This window comes from Trichomonas vaginalis, chromosome IV, assembly GCF_026262505.1.
Source record: "Trichomonas vaginalis G3 chromosome IV, whole genome shotgun sequence".
In the NCBI taxonomy this organism is placed as follows: domain Eukaryota; phylum Parabasalia; order Trichomonadida; family Trichomonadidae; genus Trichomonas; species Trichomonas vaginalis.
In genome coordinates, this window is record NC_067206.1 from 11,263,105 (window position 1) to 11,280,490 (window position 17,386).

Sequence of the window (17,386 nt, forward strand, 5' to 3'; positions counted from 1 at the left end):
AGAAGAACTTCCAATGAGGTTGCAAGAACTTCAAGATGCTATAAACAAACTTCCATTGAGACATCCAATTGACGTCAAATTGTATTGGAGAGCATCGGAGTTAGGTCAGAAGGTTTTATATGAAACAGGTTGCTTCGACGATGTTTATGAGATAACAGGAGAAGTTTCTCAGAAGATAAGAGACTCACTTGAATTTCCACAAACTGGACCAATTGGTTGCGACAAGTTCGACTCAAACGAAAAGATATACTATGTCGACCTTAACGCTGCATACATGAGGTTTGTCCAATATATTCCGACTGGAATTCCAAACGAAGATGGTGAGTTCCCGGGAAGGAACTATACAGTTGGAAAAGTCATACAACAACTGTATGATATTAGGAAAGCTTCAAACCCCAAACTTGCAATGACACTCAAATTGCTTATGAATTCGACATGGGGATATTCCATTAAGAAACCTCAAGAGATGAAGAGTAAACATTATGAGAAGGTCGACAACTTTGTTGAAAGGTTTTCTCCTTTTGTTTTGAAGTACGAATTCACTCAAGGTCAAAGTGGCTTAGTAACCACATTAAAACCTATTGTCGAACATTGGTCTTACCCTCAGTTCGCAAAGGCAGTCCTTGACAACTACAACAAATTCTTCTCGGAAGTCAAATCCAAAGTGAAGGTTTACTATGAGAACATCGACGCACTCATGACGAACGAAGAAGGGTACAACAAACTCATTGAAATGGGAATGGTCGGTGAAAAGATGGGCTGTTTTAAGCTAGATAAGGTATTTTTCGAAGTTCATGTCCTCTCCAAGCGTAAGTACTGGGGCATACTTGAAGACGGCACAGAAATAAAACATTGCATGAAATAAAAAATTGCATGAAGTAAAAACGTTTTTAAAACAATATATTTTTACATATATTAAATGCTTCAGGTTGAAAAACAAAGAACAAAAGTAGCAGATACAAAACCATTAGACTATATCTTTACAAATGCTGGTAGGACTATTTCAGATGAAGAAATTTCATCCCGAGCTTACAGGTTTGACTATCCAATTCGTTGGCTTCAAAGTCCTTCAGATGCAAAGGCAATAGGATTTAGAAGAGTTTTGTTTTCAAATAAAACTAACGCATTTATGTTCGCAGTATATTTTCATGGGCAGTATGAAGGTTCTGATGGTCTCATAGACAAATTTGATGAAATGAGAATCTTTACAGTTCGTTCAGACGAAGGTCTTGAGAAAACTCTAGATGACTTTCAAACTCAAATGAACAAATACTACTGGGAATTTCAAAAAAAATACGACTCTTTACTAAATGGAACATACTATCTGAAACTAGAATATGACAAGATGAACTCCACCGTTTCATTTCAAAAGATTGAAATTAACCCTCCAAGAGATACAGAGTTTTTATTTTGGGAAGTAGACAAACGTTCTTGGGCACAATTTCTTCGGTTACTAAACCAGAACGAACCATTACCACCAGATGGTCCATTTAAATTTATACTTCCACCAGCAGATTTGACAGTTTATAGAAACGTGTTTGACCCTCAAAATGTTATGTGTCATGCAAGTTTCAGTTCAAGCAACAACAGTTTTCTTTGTATTGGTAAGGACTTTTATGACTTTGCTTCTAAATTCTACGAACCACCTAGTAACAGTTTCTCTGACTTTCAAGTTTGGTTCACAACAAATGGTGTGCAACATATTATTCCATTGTACTATGACTTTTATCTCGAATTGTCTTTCATATATAACTACGGAAAAGTGCTGAAAAAGTATTGAAAAATACTTTTAGGTGAAGAGGTGAGATCTCACCTGTTTTTTCACCTCTTTTCTAACATGGTCTAAAACTCTCGAAAATCATGAATTTCCTTATGAAAGAAAAATAAAGTTAGTTTTTTAAAAAAATATTTTTTATTTTTATTGTAAGAACATGTTAGCAACAACTTCACCAAACTCGTTAGTCATGAACCCACTTCAATGTTAGTAGATACGTCAAAAACTATTCCAGATTCGTTTACTTTCGAAACAGAAATCCAGAAGATAAAGCAAGAACTTCTCCAAGGAGATTTAGACTGTAGTGCGAAAGATGAAGAAAATGAACAGTATCTTTATGAAATGCAGGATATTATTGACCATCTACCTAAACTTCCTGAAATACAACAACAAAAACTCACTATTCCTGAATTCGACGAAATTGAAGTCAGACCAACTGACTCAGTAGAAATTAAGAAATTCATACGAAAGGTAAATTATGAGTTTCTTGGATTTCATTGCAACCATAAAGTTATGGACAAAGATTGCGACATGTTATATAAGAACATCTCTGACATATATAAATCTGAAGAATTTAAGACCTACGACAACTTTGTTTCGTTAGTTGCAGAATGTGTATGGCAGATAAGAGATAAAGATAGAAGAGGTAAGGTATGGAACAAACAAATAAAACCAGCAGCTTTTGAGTTAAAGAAAACCATTGACGCCTTAGTTGTTTTAGCAGGTAAGGTTTCAGAATATAACGCAAAAATGAACCCGCAATGTTCTAAATGTAAAGCAGCAATGAGGAGATATAACTACTCAGTCAAAGAGATAGAAAGAATGAGAAACGACTATGCAGACTTAAAGAAAGAAACAGTTAGAAAGATAGACAATGACACCAAAGTGGTTAGAATAGGTGATTTAAACGTAAGATACTCAAAGAAATACAACAAATATTCTTTGTCAGACATTATATCTCCATCTGAAAAGAAAACAAACCATTGGGTTAGAAATGCTTCAACTCAGAAAATTTTGACAAGAAATCCTGAGCTTATGATATCGGTAAGATTCTATGGAAAAAGAGCATATCTCATCGACAAAAGTCTTATACCAATAGTTTTGTTATGGTTAGACCCAGTTGTTGGATATAACTTCATAACATATGGTTCATTCGATACGGAACGTTGCAGTGAAGGCTTACTTTACATCGTTCAGAAACCGAAGGACTTCAATACAAAGAGATATAAGATAGGAAGAACATATAATATAACTCAAAGATATGACAGTACAGTCAATAGAGTTAAGGTTGTGTTTGTTAATGATATGAGAGCTGCAGAAACAGAACTACTTGAAAAGTTTGAGAAAAGGTATGGTGCTCCCATGAAAGGTAAAGAAACGTTTGAAGTAGATGAGATAGATAAAGCTATAAAATTATTTGACGAAGTTGCTGAAAAATACATGTAAAGCGTTTATTTTTGGTCTTTTGTGAAAGTCAGAAAATAACGTTTACCATGTAAAACGCTTGTGAAAAAAAGAGGTGAAAAATTAGGTGAAAAAACAGGTTAGATCTAACCATCTACCCTAAAATATATTTTTATTGAAAAATGACCAAATTTCATGAATTTCCTCATATGTTTGCTACCCTCGGAAAACCGAGGGTAGAGATTCCGTACGAAAATCGCAAGAATTTGCGACCCAGACTTTTTTCGGTCTTGCATAAAACTCTATGAAAATCATGAAATTTCTCTAGACCGACTTTTTTCGGTCTTGCATAAAACTCTATGAAAATCGTGAAGAACAGCGAGTACGTAAAAAATCTTACTCGCCAAAACTCATGAAAATCATGAAGAACAGCGAGTACGTAAAAAATCTTACTCGCCAAAACTCTATGAAAATCGTGAAGAACAGCGAGTACGTAAAAAATCTTACTCGCCAAAACTCTATGAAAATCATGAATTTTTAATATTTCCTTAAGATAGAAAAAATAAAGTTAGTTTTATTTTTATTTATTTTTTTATCCGGAATATAAAGACAGATATGTCAACAACAGAGAACACAACAACAGTTATAGTCCATGAAGCTATAAATGAAGAATATGAGTGGGTTCAGTTTAACAAACAATTGCGTCTCATTCGTTCGGTCAAAGACGATATGTACCAAATGCAAAGTATTTTGACAGCATGTTTTGCTCCAGATACTAAGAAACCACAAGACTGGTTTAGGAACCAAAGCACACAAGAACTTTTGAGCGAAGCACAGCGAGACAGACTTTTTTCGGGGTCGCCTAAAACTCATGAAAATCGTGAAAAATTGCCAAACGGTTTGAGAGGATATTATGTACATAGACTTCTTGTAAATGCTGTTGCAATGTGGGCTTCACCACGTTATGCTTGGTATATTTACAGACTTCTTGACGAAATTCATAGACAAGAACGTGAAGAGATGGAAAACAAGCTTGAAGCAAAAGACAAAAGCATACAGAAAAGAATACCACGTTCGGTACCAAAAGGTAAGGAAAAGAACTATAAGTATATGATTTATACTGAAGAGATGGAAAATGAAGAAGATAAAGATATGGTTATGTTGCATTTAGTCAGAAGAAACAACAAAAGCTTTTACGACCTTGCTAAGATTTACAAATCTGACAGAAATTGGTTCTATCGCGAAAACTTACCGATTTCAATGACTCCAAATGAAGATGTGAAACAAATAGTTCAAGATACTTTACCTCAAACACACTATGATATGAAAGGTTGTACAATTCTTACCTTCAAAGAAGATTTGCCATTGTTAAAGGAAAAAATAACAGAGTATTTTGACAACTTCAAACAAGCAGAGTAGATGAACCATTTATTTTTACGCTTGACTTCAGATGGCTCAATTAGGTAAATTAGGTAAATTGCCTCGTCAAATCCTTCCGACAGGAAGAACTCTTCCATCAGACAGAAAAAGTTTTTCCCGACAACTGGAAGAACTCTTGCATCCGACAGGAAGAACTCTTCCATCAGACAGGAAGAACTCTTCCATCAGACAGGAAGAACTCTTCCATCAGACAGGAAAAGTTTTTCTTGTTGTTCGTCCGTAAACCATTCAAATTTTCGAAAATTGAGAACTTTTTGGTCGAACTTCAGAAAAAGTTTTTCCTTCCGACAGAAAAAGTTTTTCCTTCCGACAGAAAAAATTTTCCATCAGACAGGAAAAGTTCTTCCATCCGACAGGAAGAACTCTTCCATCCGACAGGAAGAACTCTTCCATCAGACAGGAAGAACTCTTCCATCAGACAGGAAGAACTCTTCCTTCCGACGTTCCTCTTCCTGAATGCCTTCCAAAGCCAGAAGAACCGAAAGCTGCAGAACCACAACAGACTAAGACTAAACACTTAGATTTTTCAAGCTTGACTTTTTACAATTTGAACTTTGTTTGCGTAGATATGAATTCTGAAAGAAGTATGAGGGTCTTGTATGACTTTGTACTTCTCCCATAGTTCATGTCTGTCAAACTTACCTGCCATGGACTCTTTCATAAGTTCCATGAAATCGTCTTCGGACAATCCGGGGAAAAGTATAATATCAGTAAGTATTCTCTTTACATCCTTACTTAAACTCTTTGCTGTCTGTACACAAATGACAACTGAAATGTTAAAGTGTCTGAGCTTCTTAAGAATTCGACACATATCTTGTTCTCTATTCTTTAACAAAGGATGAGAGGCGAAATCATCTAAATAAGAAGACATCTATGAGGGTAAGTCTTCCAATCGTAAGATTGCAATTTCTTCGAAATGTATTCTATCTCTTTCTGTTTGTTTCTGAAGTGTTTCTTCTCTAATATTCTCTGCATTTCCTCATTTGGGTCTTTAAACTTCGAGTTTATATACTCATTTATAGCATTGTACTTCAAAACTCTTCTTTGGTACTTCTTTATCCAATCTAACAACTCAGAGTCTTTTATACATACTAACTTAGACTTCTTTATAATATCTTTGAACGAATTGACGGTTTGGTCAAATTGACCAGAAGTACTACAAATAACAACTAACTCATAGAATGGGTTCTTCTCATCTAGTTCTTGTTGTTGTGCAGCCATTTTAAGATAAGTGAAAGTCTTACCCGACCCAGGTGGTGCAATTAGACCTGTTATACCATTCTGAGCAAATAAGAACTTGTCATGTATAGGCTTTATCTGAGCATTTTCTAACTTCCTCTTGTTCTTGTTTAAAACATTCTCAAATTTCTTGTCAATGTCAGCAAACTTTTTTTCTAACATATTTTTAGAAAAATTAAAATTTTTATCTTTTAGAAAATGTCTAGCGATTTGCTATCTATATTCGAGACAAACTTTTGACAGCAAAACATCTGTAGACCATAAAATCTTACATAGTGTAAACAAGAAAGGTGAATTTGTTCTAAAGTTCTGTTTCTGGGAATATGACAAGAACCATAAAACATTACAAAGAGCAGTCTTAAAATTTGTCAATGACAGACTTGTTGACAGAGATGACGCCGATTGGAAAGATGAAGTCCAACAAAAGTTCTTAGAATGCAAAGAAGACACATGCGCTGTTCTTGAAGATGAAATAGAAAACAGAATAAGAGCTATTAAAGGACAAAGAACTTTTACAAAAATATGGTTGCGCCAAATTTGACATAACTCCACCAGAAAAGAAGAAGAGAGAAAGAAAGAAAAGAAAGTAGAAGAGAAGAAAGAACCTGAACCAGTTCCAGAGAAAAAGAAATTTGACATGTAAAAATAAAATTTTATTTTTAGAACATTTCTGGGTCAATGTCAATGTTCTCTTCCTCTTTAGGAGCAAACACGGCTTAGACTCTAAAATCTTTTTACCCAATTTACCTTGAACTTCTACAATTTAGACTCATAATATTCATAGTCGTCTGTCTTCTTTGGTTCATAAGGTATAACAAGTTTGTATGCTTTGCCTTCTTTAAGGTTTGAGAACCTTCTGTCAAAACTTTCTTTGACTGTTAACAAACCTTCTATGTCTAAGTCTTCAAATTTCGCACCATTTTTAGTCACAATAGCAAACTTAACTGGTTCGATGTTCCAAACTTTGCTGAATGAAGACTTTTCAAAATGGTAGAAGTAAACATTCAAATATGTGAATGGGTCTAGTTCTTCTTTAAGTCCTGACATGTACTTATTTACTGAGATGAATTTTGTCATCTTTTCTATCGGATAAAAAAATATTTTTTTTTAAAATTTACTCAGAAAAATTTTTCTTTGTATATACACCATTCTGTATCTAAAAGACTTTTGACATTTGCCAAGAATGTTCGTTTAGACGCTGCATATAACCATACTCTTGACAATATTGTTTATACGAATCGTACAATGACCTTTCATCTAATGACACAAAGTCAGTTTCATCTATGAACAGTTCATATACACTCTTGTTTGCTTCTAACAATGTTTGTCTCTCTTCGGTATGTGGAATTTGTCTTGGATTGAAGTTAGAAATATCTAATGTCATGAAATATGAGAACAAGTGGTTGTAAAAGTCAGATGTCAAAGTTTCTGCTAAGCGTCAAAATATTCTGTATCTTGCATATGAGAATCTGACGTTCTGACAACTACATATCTTCTGTCAGAACTTTCTAACTTCATCGGAACAGCATTGTTTGAAACCATAATGAAGTTTGCAACATTTTCACAAACTCTTTGGTCTTTATATTTTCTTTCAACAACTCCAACTTTGTCTGTTATAAGACTCTTCAAAGCATCTGAGTTCAAAACTTTTGTTGTATCTATACTTTGAAGTTCATTGCAAACTATAAGTTTCATATTCTCTATTGAAGAGTTAAATTTACCGCAGATGTTTTCTAAGTTTGTCATATTCGGTTCGAATACCTCTAACAGTTTGCACAAAATATCTGTAAAGAAAGTATTCTTACCAGTTCCTTGTTTTCCAATTATAATGAGAGCAGTTTCATTTTTAGCACTTGGATGTTGTAAGATGTTTGCAAACCAACATAAGATATACTCATAGACTCTTTCGTTTCCATTGCATATAATTTCTTTGACATGGTCTAACCAAGCTTCTATAATATTTTCTTTCCATTCTACTTGTTCATATTTATATCCAGTGAAGATAGAATAGAAGTTTGGAGAAGGTGTATAGAACTTTATACCTCGAACTGAAAAATCTTCTAACTTTGACAATAAGATATCCCAAGCATCTAACATCTTCATCCAACTTGTACGACTTTTATTTTCTTAAGTTTCTGTCTACATTCTTGTTCAGACACTATTGTTGCTCTTGGTTTGTTAAAGACAACATCCCATTCTTTCATGACATAACATTCTGGGGCAGAGTCGACATAAATGACTAAACGTTTCAAATTCTCGACTGCTTTGTTATAGTCTCTAAATGGACACATATTTCTGAAGGCTTGGAAGTCATAAAAATCTGAAACATCTATTCTGTACATTTTTATAAAAATAAAAAAAATATTATTTTTTTATTCTTGACTTTGTTGTTCCATTTGTTGCATTTGTTGTTCTTGAGCTATTTGTTGTTGAAGTTGTTCTTGTAATACAATACTTTCACCAGTTGCATCTTCCAATTCGAAACTTTCTGCCGTCATTGACAAATACATAGGACATAAAAGTTTTACAGGAACAAAGTTTGCGTCAACTAAGGTTAAGTTTATGTTTGCTAAAGTGTTTGAGTTTACTAAAGCTGAAAATTCTGCATTCGAATGAACAATAGGCAAACCAGCAGAGAAGTGTTGTTTATACGCATAAGTATCTTTTGGTCATAGTAGTTTCTGTCGACATTCGAATAGCACTTTGAACCTAAGTTTGAAACAATATATAAAATAGGTGCTTAAAGTCAATGGAATAGACACCTTGTATGACACCTTTTCCTGTTATAGGAAACTGTTGGTAGTAAAACCCAGATATAAGTTTTGTATTATAGCTCATATCGTTTATAGTAAACTCAGTCGGACATCCAAACATAATGAAACCTGCTCTAGTTGCAGCACATGTTACATCCGTCCTTAAAGTATTAAATAAGTCAACAAAACCTGTTGGTGGTATATCTGAGTAAGTATCTTCAAAGGAGTATTTTTTACCATTCACAACAATAAAATCTTCTGGTGTCAAAAGAGCAAAACAGGCTTTAGTCGTCATTGTGTTTAAGGTTAGTTTACAATATCGTCCTTGAGGACTTTGTAAGTTTGTTGTTATAGAATTATATGACTCAGGGTTTTTAGTCGTAATAGTATAAACCACTATGTCTTCTGCCATTTTTATATATTTAAAAGTTTTTCTGAAAGTGGAGAAGAACTTCATCTAAACTTTCACATGGCGTTTCTTGAAGTTCTCTGTCTAAGAAGTTCAAATATTTTGTAAAGACATAGAACTTTCCTTTGTCTACACGAACAAACAAAACAGGGTCTTTCATATCGTTCAAAAGTGTGTAAAGTCCTTTACATGAAATAAAGTCTATATTATTTTTCTTCAAACATCTTTCAAGAAGTTTTGACATTTTTACTTAGCAAATAAATTTTAATGAAATGTTGTGGTCGTCAAATATTTTTATAACGTCTGGGAAACTATATTTTAAGTTCAACGTTTCACCTCCTTTCATAACGTATATCTTGTCAATGACATTATATGAAACACCACAGCAACAATGTCGGGTTCTATTTCTTTGATGTTTATATCGTCTGCCTCTGTCAAAAGTTTCAATAGTTCTTTCAAAACTTCATGAGGTGCAATGACATATGAGTTCACTTTTACAGGGTTGTGTTCGACCAAGTTTAACATTATACTAAAGCTTGACAAATCTTCTCCTGAGTTTGAAGTTTGTCTTTCAGTTGTTGGTAGTCGTTTCGAATATCTGCAACAGAACTTAAGTCTCTGCTAACTTCAGGATATGTTGGTTGTTCTTTTACAGGAACAATTGTTATACCATCTTCGTCTTCGTATGGTTTCCCCACTTCAACATCTCTGTCTTTGACATTGACAATAACACTTTGACTGTTTGTTTGAGTTGGTGAATTTAACTTCACATCTGCCACCGCCATTAAACCTTTTGAAACACTTACGCTTCTATTTTTCGGAAATGACATTTTACTTAGAATAAAAAGATGGACGTATTGAGTATCTCTTCGAATTGAAGCAAACAAAGTTTACACACACAAACAATACAATACATTGACAGAATAGTTCTTTACACAAACAATGGAAAATGTTATAGAATAGCAGTCTTTGCTGAACCAAAATATTTTCATAAAGCAAAGAAAGTTGGTATAACTGAAATGGTGAAAGTTCTTGAAGCAGACAAAAATATAACTTCAAAACTTACAGATATTTCTAAAGGTAAGTTTATAATACAATATTATGTCAAAACTGGCGTACTGTCAATATTTGACGGAGAGAAGTCAGTTCAAGAACAACTTACTGACCTGCTGCCAAAATCTGCTCGATGGAAGCTGTCGTTATGCCAATCTGAGGAGCCCCAGCAGGTTTCATCGAACGAATCTTCAAAAGAGCATCTTCCGTGAAAAGTGCTATTGGTTTTGTAAACTTCTTTGCTCTCAATTCATCTGGACCGTCTCTGTCACCAGTATATTGTATTTGAACTGTACCAACAGTTGAAATACCACCCATAAAGTCTTCTGAGTCAGCAAATGGAATGCCAAGCCAAAAGTTTGAACGGTCTCCATTTGTATATTGAGTTTTTTGACCTCCTGTATGAGTCCATACTTTCACATATGGCATAATAGAACTTTGCATTTCAGGGTTAATGGTTGTTGTGAAGTTGTTGTTAAAGTTCATAGCATCTAATGTCAAGTTGTATGACCTCATATCCTCAACTGTAGAATATTCTTCTCTTGGATAATATTTGCCATCTATGTTTATATGATATTTAATACCAGGGTTGTAGAAACAAGAATAGTCATTTATAGTTCGTCTGAACAGTACAAACATAGTATCTGCATGTTTCATTGCAGTTGTTAAAGCAATATCTGTTCTTGCACCTGGGTCAGCACTTTGGTTTCCAACTTCACCTGCAAAGTCTTTGACAGATATTTGGTGTATAGGGAACATAAGTGGAACTGCAATATATTTGGCAGCTAAAGCATTTGAAATATCTGGGTCCAACATATAGACTGCAAGTCTGCTTTCTATTCTCTTGCATTCAAATTTTTCGCATGTGAACTTAACTGGGTCCCAAGCAGTTCCAGCAGCATTGAAATAATAGTTTACTTCAGTGTTGAAGTTTGAGAAACCAAAGTCTAAGTCAACTTTGTCTTTGCAAAAGTCACAGAACTTGGCTCCACCAGTTCCAGCTACAGTAATGTGAATGGGTCTTGTGTTGGTGCAATGACTAAGTTATTTTTGCTTGGAGTAAGTTCGATAGAAATTTTTCCTGCCCAGTTTGGCAAGTATCTTAAAAACCTGAAGATGAGGAAAGATGACAAAGGAACTCTAAGTTTCAGTTTTACTTTAGTGCAGCAGTTCCATCTGAACCAGAAAGGTTAACATAAACTCCTGGAACGTTAGGGTCAAGTCTTCTTATTTTCTCAATAGTTGCATACTGGTCTGTTTGTTCTCTAGCTTGTGGTTGTACTGAGTTTCTCAAAGCGAACCATTCATAGTTTGCCCATGTTACTGTTTGAACTAAGTCAGAGTTAGAATATATCTTATATCCCATGAAAACTTCTGGAGCATATTGGTATCCGACATAGAAAATTCCATTGCAACCTTTCTTGTCAGACAACTTGGCAGAAGGTTTTATTTCAATGTCTTGTTCCACGTATAAGAATGAGTTGTCAATAGAAATAATATGAAACCTGTCGCAAGCAATATCTACTGTTGTTGAAGAACCTTCTCCAAACTCACCTACGTTTCCATAAGAAACAGCAGTTGTATATTCGTAAGTTCCAGGAACTATTTCTGACCTTCTAATGGCATTGTCGCATTCGTTATACCATTCGGAAACATTTCCGTTCATGGCATCCAAAACTGTTGGCGTTATATTCTGAGCGGCGTACATTTCATATGGGTAAAAATATAGAATAGTTGGATTTTATGTCATAATAGAACCCACTCGGACCAAGCTTTACTTTCTTCCTGACTGAGTTTTTAACTCTTCTTTTTCCTTCATTGCCACTACTTTCACTAGATGAAGTTACTTCTTCACTACTCTCACTTTGTTCTACTCTTCTCTTCTTCTTTGGTGTCGCTTTTGGTAACTTGCCCTCTGCTTCAAGTTGTTGCATCTTTGTCTCATGTTCACCTAGTATGTTGTAAATTTCCCATGTCCTTTTTGCCTTTGGGCTCTGGTCGCCCATCTCAGGTAACCTATATCCTAGAAAGAGTTTGTCATAGTTTGTATTTGAGTCTTCGCGTATTGTTTGCATGACTCTTTCCTGAGTTTCCGGTTCAAGCTCTTCAAACAGAGCTTGTCCATATGGAATAAGCTCGTTTCCAAATATATGTTTTTGTAGCCATTCTGGTTTTCTTTCCATGTTACCAATAATATCTTTTGTGAATGGGAAAGCTTTTACCCAACGTTTCAGTCTTGCGTCATTTATTTCTGTAGTTGGTTTTATTTTGTCAAGGAACATGTTTTTCAATACTAACATTTCATTTGGTACTGTCCATTTGAGTTTTCTTAAATATTCATCCCTTCTCATTTCATTGTCTGCAAAGTAAGTTTTTATGACATTTTGCAAACTTTCGTTTGCAAGGTCATGTACAATAGGTTCTCTTCCTTCTCTCTCCCTAACTTTCTTTCTAAACTCTTCACCAAATATACCATCTCTATGGTTCTGTGTAGTTCTTTGAGATAAATGTTTTAGAACGTCAGGTGTTATATTTCCATCAGCCATGTTCATTTCATACTGGTTCAAAATATCTGCATGTTTCATATCTTTCAATGGCATTAAAGCCGCGCTGAAAATACCAGCTATATCTCGTTCACCATTCACTTCCATTGCGTCTACAACTTCTTGGAATTGAGGTTGTAAGTTTATGAACCACCTATCCGGATTAGCTTTATGACCCCATCTCATTGTAGTTCCATAGTCTGCAGAAACAAAAGTAGGTTTGTTTCCATATTGGCTAGGTTCTGAATGAACTTTAAACAATGTTTCATTTCTATATGTTTTGTTGAAATTTAACCTTTTATTTTCACCGAGTTCATCCAAAGATTGAACGTTATATGGTCGTAAGTAAAAAGGGTTGTTGTATTTGTGTACATTATCTTTCAGTACTTCCATTCTATGCTGAATATTTTCATCTGATGTTGGAGTCTTTTGTATGTCGGCGAACATTTTTCGATATTCTTCTACTATGTCAGCCGAATTTTTCTTAGACTCTTGGAAAGATTCCATATTCACCTCATACTCTTGTTGAGGGTCAAGATTTTTCGGCTGTTCCAAATCTTCATCTAGTTCTGTGAAGTTAGTTTCCAAAGGAGGGATTTGTTCGTTTCCTTCAGGCTCTTCTAGCTGTTGTTGCTGAACTATTTCTTCCATGTCTGGTTGTATCTGAACTTCTTCCTGTGGAGTTTCTTGTACCTCATCTGGTGGTATATAAGTTCCACCAGCTGGCATTTCATATATTCCGAGACCGTTTTTAACAAATTCCCTATTTAAGTCATCCGCATTCATAACCCTTTCTTCTTTCGTTCCGTCTATATTTTTTACGCGTTTCATGAAGATAGTTGAATTATCGTTTATCTCTGACATCCAATATCTCGGAGTAAATTCAGTCATGTCATTTGGATGATATGCTATTAAATCATATCCTTTAGCGAGCTTGTATTTTCCAGGTTTGAGATTATATCTGATTTGATGCTGAGTCATAAAGCTAAATAGGTTCGGGTCAGCATTTCCTTCCTTGAACTTTCTAATAGCTTCTTTATATCTGTCACTAAAGTCAATAGTATCTGGGTAACCATACTCTTCTTTAAGCATTTTTAAGAATTCTTGGTTTCCTTGTTCTCTACTTCTTTTATGTCCTTGCTCTGTTTGTGGTTGCTGTGCTGGTTGTGGAGGTGGTTGTTGTGCTGGTTGTGGAGGTGGTTGTTGTGTTGGTTGTTGTTGCTGTGCAGGGTTTTGAACTGTTGGTTGCTGTGCTGGTTGTGGAGGTGGTTGCTGTGCTGGATTTTGAACTGTTGGTTGTTGTGTTGGTTTTGGTGCATGCCTGCGTCTGTGTCCATGTGACGATGTAAATGTTTTAGGTAGTCCGGGTGCAGGTGCTTCTCTTGGAGGGTTTGGTGGTATATAAGTTCCACTAGCTAGTATATAAGTTCCACCAGCTGGTATATAAGTTCCACCAGCTGGCACATATGTTCCATCTGCAGCATAATGTCCTACCTGACTTTTCGTTTTTAAGAAAGCATTTACTAGGTCTGTTTTGGTCTGTTGTAACTCTTTTTCTTGACTTTCCACAACAGTTGCTCTAACGGCGTCATAGGCACTTTGAACTGCCTGTCTCGTTGCTGCATCTGTTATTTTCGTCATATTTTGTGCTACTTCTCTTAACTCTTTGTCGAAACCTTCAGACTTCAGTTTCTTTCCAGATGAGAAGTCGTTCACTAGTTTCACCTTACTATGAAGAGCTTCGAAGGCATTCTTAAAGTCAGCATTCATTAAAGCTTCATTTGAACTGTCTTCATCCGCTTGTATTTTTGTCCTTATTGACCCTATAAGTTGGGCTGCTTTAGCGTTGGCTTGGGCATCTAACCAGTCATTATTAGCTTTTATATATTCTGCGCTTTTCATTGCCTTTTGCATGGCTGCGTCGTTATTTTTACTTTCTTGTGCTAAGTTTTCATACTGTACGGTTTGGTTTTGCAACTGTAAAAGTTTTTCTGCCTTTACATTTGCTTCAACTTCTTTTTTATACTCATCGCTATCCATATATGTCTTCAGGGCTTTTTGTTTTATCTCTTCATCTTTCAGTACTTTATATTGAGTAGTATGGTTTTTCAAATTTATAACATCTTGTTCCATTTTTGCTACTTCTGCTGCTTTTTCTGACACTTTTTTCGCATATTCCTCTGTACTTAGTTCTTTCAGTTGTTCTTCTTTCTTCTTTTTCTCTACGTTTAACTCATTGAGTTTCTTTGTGTGTCTGTCATATTCTAGTTTCTTTTCGTTTTCACTTATTTGTTTCTGTATGTCTATGTTTGACTTTTTGACATCTGTTATTTGATTTTTGAGTGAACTCAAATTCATTTGACTTTGAGGGTTATAAGCTGTTCCGTCTGCAGCTCCACCATAGCCTGCCATTTTCGCTAAAAGTGCCGCTCTTAAACCTCCACTCTGTGCACCAATAACTCGGTTTAAAAGCATAGGGTTGCTTGACATTTGTTGCAACATAGTGGGGTCATTCATCATTTGTTGTTGCAACTGTTGTTGTGGTGTCAGTTTTACTATTGGATGTTTCAATGCTCCCTTCCTCTTACGTATATTCTTACGTAGCTTACGTGGCATTTTAAGTGAAGTTAAAAAGCGGTTTTTGACAGATGTTTATATGACACTTTTTGTTCAGCTCAAAAAACTACTCGGTCAAAGTGTTGTCAGTTTTGTAAAATAACCGTCCTATCTCATTCTATAAGGGGAAAAGGCTTCTCAAAGTATACTTCCTTGGAACGCCTGTAACTTTTCCTGTAGCGACGATAGACCCTTACTTGTCCGGACAAAGTTATACTATTTTGAGTGCTCTACAAAAAAGTCACCGGCGACGACTCTCAAAAACCGTTGTGTAAAAAGTTTTACCGTTGGACAAAAAAGTATATATAGAAAACAAAAAACGTTTATAGTTCATTCAATATTTGAGATGGAACGGTTTTCCAACGGTAACTATTAAATAAAATAAAAAAATAGAGGGGGGTCTCCGTTGACGAAAACGGTTTATTTTAAACTTTTCTATGAGTAGTCCGAAAAAAACGGTTCATTTTTCATAATGGAAGGAAGAAAAAGTGTCGCAAACAATTCGTCGACTACCTCTGCAGTTAAAGTTCCTACAACTTATGTCTCACCATTCTCAAAACCCTTACGACCTCCTATAATACCAAAACAACTTCCTCATACAATTCAAGACAATTTGTTGGACAATATGCATTTGCACAAAGAAACAGCTCAGCCAACAGGTCAGGCAACAACAACTATCGGAACAGAAGCATTTTCAGAAGAAGTTCATACCAATCAGATTCCAATCGAACATACAGAAACACAACCACCCGAAAATACAGAAACACATCCAATCGAACATACAGAAACACAACCACCCGAAAATACAGAAACACATCCAATCGAACATACAGAAACACAACCACCCGAAAATACAGAAACACATCCAATCGAACATACAGAAACACATTCTACAATGACCACTAGGTTGCAAACACGATATCTCGCCTTTAGCAAACAATTTAAGTCTCAAATTCAAGACACACAAGATAGCGACACTCCTCTTTCAGAGAAAGTTCTTAGAAAATACGCAAAGAAAAGGTTAGAATTGTTAGATAAGTTAAATGAACAGTGGGGTTCAGAAGACAATCGAGATTATAACGAGATGTTTCAAGCTGTCATGGATGCCATTCAGCCTCTTGAAAACGAAATCAAAGACCCTGGCGTACTTGTTGACATGTTTGCTTCATATTTACCCGTTACTGCCAATCTCATAGCGTTGCAAGCTATTGACCAGTTCATTCACTTGTTTCCAAAGAACTTGCAGAAGCATTTACAAGAAGTTAAAATTGCTGAATTTGTCCGTTTATATCCAAATTCATACAATTATTTGGAAGAATTGAATGAACATGGTGAAAGGTCATTCTATTTATATTTCTACACAAAAGACAACCAGTCAAAACGACTATACTGCATTGAACCTTTACCAGAATTTCAAGACAATTTCCACGTTATAACAACTGTTGCTTTAGATATTCCTGCCAGAGTTCCATATGGAGGAACAGTAACTATCTCAAGCTTTCCCAAGGGCTATAAAGGAAAGCCTCTCACAATTGCAAAATTCACACACAGCAGTTGCCAATTTGTTCAAGATGTCGAGTTCCATTTCCTCAACAATACGACTTTCATCATAGAGACTCCTCAAGAAGGTATATACAAAGTTTTCATCGCAGGATTTGTTGCTCCCAATGGCGAAGAAGAAGAAGTCGAAGAAATCCTCACCTCAGAGAGCGAAGAAGAAGAAAATTTCCAAGACATTCAAGATTCAGAATATACCGAATAAAAAAAACAATTTAAGACTAAAAATTTAATTTTATTATAATATTTTTATTTTTTTCATCTGGTCTTTGTATCATTCCTCCTCTAGTTTCTCCGGGGCTAGAGGGCGCAACGCGCCTGGAAGCCCCACTTACCTGACCTGGATGAAATATGTTATCTCCTTCTGTCAATCAAAATCATCATATCACGTTCCAAAATTTAATAATTCAATTGAAATTTTTTGAATAAGAAATTTCTTGAAGAATGAAAACAAAGAAAAAAGGAGATTTTATTACTATAATACCTGATAAAGAAAAGAAAGGACTTGAGAAATGCAATACAAATTCACGGGAAATTCTTTTTATAAATGGATAATTAGCTTCTTTGAAGATTTTTGTCCTATTTTTGTCTTTAATTC

At 35.1% G+C, this 17,386-nt stretch overlaps 8 protein-coding genes and 4 pseudogenes across 12 annotated transcripts, besides 1 other annotated feature; 7 read left to right on the forward strand and 5 right to left on the reverse strand.

Moving 5' to 3' along the window:
* Positions 1 to 12,858: part of a mobile genetic element that runs on past the window's edge.
* Positions 318 to 865, forward strand: TVAGG3_0070930 (annotated as a pseudogene). The gene has a single exon. A coding segment is annotated over exon 1 (548 nt).
* On the forward strand, positions 1,196 to 1,780 carry TVAGG3_0070940 (uncharacterized protein; the record flags this gene model as incomplete). Its single annotated transcript, XM_051221700.1, has 1 exon — positions 1,196 to 1,780. The coding sequence occupies one exon, from the start codon at positions 1,196 to 1,198 to the stop codon at positions 1,778 to 1,780; it is 585 nt and encodes a 194-aa protein (XP_051106686.1).
* On the forward strand, positions 1,979 to 3,046 carry TVAGG3_0070950 (organellar and viral DNA polymerase type B; the record flags this gene model as incomplete). The annotated part of the gene is made up of 1 exon (XM_051221701.1): positions 1,979 to 3,046. A coding segment is annotated over one exon (1,068 nt), but the record flags the coding sequence as incomplete, so codon positions are not given.
* TVAGG3_0070960 (KilA, N-terminal/APSES-type HTH, DNA-binding family) lies at positions 3,794 to 4,597 on the forward strand (the record flags this gene model as incomplete). Its single annotated transcript, XM_051221702.1, has 1 exon — positions 3,794 to 4,597. The coding sequence occupies one exon, from the start codon at positions 3,794 to 3,796 to the stop codon at positions 4,595 to 4,597; it is 804 nt and encodes a 267-aa protein (XP_051106688.1).
* On the forward strand, positions 4,629 to 4,841 carry TVAGG3_0070970 (uncharacterized protein; the record flags this gene model as incomplete). Its single annotated transcript, XM_051221703.1, has 1 exon — positions 4,629 to 4,841. The coding sequence occupies one exon, from the start codon at positions 4,629 to 4,631 to the stop codon at positions 4,839 to 4,841; it is 213 nt and encodes a 70-aa protein (XP_051106689.1).
* TVAGG3_0070980 lies at positions 5,145 to 5,593 on the reverse strand (annotated as a pseudogene). Its single transcript has one exon. A coding segment is annotated over exon 1 (449 nt).
* On the forward strand, positions 6,056 to 6,500 carry TVAGG3_0070990 (annotated as a pseudogene). Its single transcript has one exon. A coding segment is annotated over exon 1 (445 nt).
* TVAGG3_0071000 (protein of unknown function, DUF4106 family) lies at positions 10,178 to 10,588 on the reverse strand (the record flags this gene model as incomplete). Its single annotated transcript, XM_051221704.1, has 1 exon — positions 10,178 to 10,588. The coding sequence occupies one exon, from the start codon at positions 10,586 to 10,588 to the stop codon at positions 10,178 to 10,180; it is 411 nt and encodes a 136-aa protein (XP_051106690.1).
* TVAGG3_0071010 lies at positions 10,609 to 11,438 on the reverse strand (annotated as a pseudogene). Its single transcript has one exon. A coding segment is annotated over exon 1 (830 nt).
* An 851-nt stretch (positions 12,859 to 13,709) lies between the features above and the next one.
* Positions 13,710 to 13,952, reverse strand: TVAGG3_0071020 (uncharacterized protein; the record flags this gene model as incomplete). Its single annotated transcript, XM_051221705.1, has 1 exon — positions 13,710 to 13,952. The coding sequence occupies one exon, from the start codon at positions 13,950 to 13,952 to the stop codon at positions 13,710 to 13,712; it is 243 nt and encodes an 80-aa protein (XP_051106691.1).
* Positions 13,953 to 14,900: 948 nt separating this feature from the next.
* TVAGG3_0071030 (protein of unknown function, DUF4106 family) lies at positions 14,901 to 15,231 on the reverse strand (the record flags this gene model as incomplete). The annotated part of the gene is made up of 1 exon (XM_051221706.1): positions 14,901 to 15,231. A coding segment is annotated over one exon (331 nt), but the record flags the coding sequence as incomplete, so codon positions are not given.
* Positions 15,232 to 15,703: 472 nt separating this feature from the next.
* On the forward strand, positions 15,704 to 16,993 carry TVAGG3_0071040 (attachment subunit-related family; the record flags this gene model as incomplete). Its single annotated transcript, XM_051221707.1, has 1 exon — positions 15,704 to 16,993. The coding sequence occupies one exon, from the start codon at positions 15,704 to 15,706 to the stop codon at positions 16,991 to 16,993; it is 1,290 nt and encodes a 429-aa protein (XP_051106693.1).
* Between the last annotated feature and the right edge of the window lie 393 nt (positions 16,994 to 17,386).